General features: G+C 46.2%; 1 protein-coding gene across 1 annotated transcript in view; it reads left to right on the plus strand.

Moving 5' to 3' along the window:
* The window catches only part of TCEA3 (transcription elongation factor A3), a 43,619-nt gene that overhangs the window by 28,056 nt on the left and 13,130 nt on the right, over positions 1–2,433 (plus strand). The window contains exons 6-7 of the mRNA XM_012801576.2: positions 1,039–1,202; positions 1,361–1,480. Of these exons, the coding sequence (XP_012657030.2) occupies positions 1,039–1,202; positions 1,361–1,480 (284 nt within the window). The remainder of the gene's footprint in view (positions 1–1,038; positions 1,203–1,360; positions 1,481–2,433) is intronic.

Genomic DNA, 2,433 nt, shown 5'->3' on the forward strand with positions numbered 1-2,433 from the left:
AAAAAAAAAAAAAAAATACAATAAATGTATAAAAAGAAATAAATATTTATTTATTTATTGAATGAGGGACTAAGTGGTTCCCATGTTTATGAGAAGGGATGTAGAGCTAACACAGTGTATAATAGGCTGTGGGGTGATTATTGGTGATTTCACACTATGGTTAAGAGTCTGAGTATTGGGTTTGGCTCCCATAGCACAGTTATGGCGCCAGCCACATATACCAAGGCTGGCGGGTTCCAACTCAGCCTGAGCCAGCTAAATAACAATGACAACTGCAACAAAAAATAGCTGGGCATTGTGGTGAGTGGCTATAGTCCCAACTACTTGAGAGGCTGAGGCAAGAGAATCACTTAAGCCCAAGAGTTTGAGGTTGATGTCAGCTGTGAATGCCATAGCATTCTATCAAGGGCGACATAGAGAAACTCTGTCTCAAAAAAAAGAGTCTGGGTACTGAAGTCAACGGTCTGGGTTTGAATTCCATTTCTACAGGTTTGCCAATGTGTGATTTGAGTCAAGGGCTTATTTATTTATTTTTGAGACAGAGTCCATCCCCCTGGGTAGAGTGCCACGGCATCATAGTTCATATTAACCTTTTGCTTCAAGTCCCAAGTAGCTGGGACTGCAGGCATGCGCCATCATGTCCAGCTAATTTTTCTATTTTTAGTAGAGACAAAGTCTCACTCTTGCACAGGCTGGTCTAGAACTCTTGAGTTCAAGCAATCCCCCCGCCCGGGGCTTCCAGAGTGGTAGGATGACAGACATGAGCGACTGCGCCTGACCTCAAGTGCACCTTCAAATGCATCTTTCTCTGTGATACACTTTAAAATGCATCTCTCAAATGGGGATAAGAATAGTATCAACCTCAGGGGGGTTTATGAGGATTAAATGAGATGATCCCCATCAAGTGCCTAAAATAGTACCTACGTCACAGGGTTGTTACGAGGATTAAAGGAGTCATCCATAAAAACAACCAGAACGGGGCTCAATAAATGCTTTATGTGCATTATCAAAATGTCTATTACTGATTGTCGTCCTCAGATCAAACAGCAGCAAATCGAAGGCGGAGACCCCCAAAACACCCAGCAGCCCCTTGACTCCCACGTTTGCCCCTTCCATCTGCCTCCTGGCACCCTGCTATCTCACAGGGGACTCTGTCCGGGACAAATGCGTGGAGATGCTGTCAGCCGCCTTGAAGGCAGAGGGTGAGAGGGCCTGGGCCTGGGACAGGGGAGGGAACGGGATCCTTTTCCCAGTTGCACCAAAGGCAGGTGCTTCGGGGACACTGTGGTCCCTGGTACAAGCAGACTACACTCCCAAGATTGTGTCTGGCTGATGCCTGTGTTTCCCAAATCTCTTTTAGACGATTATAAGGACTATGGCGTCAACTGTGACAAGATGGCATCAGAAATTGAAGATCATATCCTCGAACTTTCCAGGGCTATCTATGGGTGTCTAGACCATCTAGCAGCGGGCCTGCCTAGTGCAAGGGACCTGGAACAATGAGGGGGAAGGGAAGGGCTCTGGGAACAGACCCTGCTCTGCCCTTGAATTAGAGCTCTTAATTCTAGCTAGCATTTATTATTAAGTTTCCCACCTCAAAGCTCATGGTGGGAAAGCTCGTGGTCCAAAGCTCATACCACATATAGCTAAGAGTAGTGGCAGAGCTGGGATTTGAACCTAGAAAGGTATGAACTGGAGGACTCAATGGCTGTGCCAGACAAGCCATATTACAGCATGTCTCAGTTGATCGAGTCCTTACCCCATGGCTCAGAGCCCACATAACAGGTAGTATTTCTCATGCTCAGCCTTTCCCCCTCTTCCATCCTCTGATGTCAACAGCTCCCATTTTTTACACTCAAATTGATATCAGGTACTGTGCTGGGTAACTGACACTTCCTACCTCTGTTAACTCTCTAAATAATCTCTGTGAGGCAGGGGCTGTTGTTCCCATTTTACAGACAAGGAAACTGAGGTTCAGGAACTACTGCGTGTCACAGCTGGACTGGAAACTTTGGTCTTTGAATTCCTTGTAGTGAACCCGTTCTATGTACCTCACTCCCCCACTTTTCATCTGAAAGGGGCCTTCTATAGAGAAGGGAGGTGACATTGCACCAAGAGACCTTAGGCTCAGGAGGGAAATCCCTCCCCACTGCACTCATACTGAATGAAATCATGGAATTTCTTTCACTGGAGGCAGAAGTTTGCATATCAGAGATAGAGGCTTGGAGGGAGGGGAACAGAACCAGGACACAGAAGGTCTAAGTGTCACACACTTCAGTGTGACACTTTTGAGGTCTCCTGGGGTCTGTTTGAGAGGGCTGGGAGCCAATCTGCAGATAATAAATTTGCCTCTTTCCATTTCCTGCCTGAAGCCCACACGGCTATCCTATAATGCATTTTCTGGTCATTTAATGATTAAATAGCAATACCTCA

The sequence above is a fragment of the Otolemur garnettii genome, unplaced genomic scaffold (assembly GCF_000181295.1).
Source record: "Otolemur garnettii isolate 467f Iridium unplaced genomic scaffold, OtoGar3 scaffold00009, whole genome shotgun sequence".
Lineage (NCBI taxonomy): Eukaryota > Metazoa > Chordata > Mammalia > Primates > Galagidae > Otolemur > Otolemur garnettii.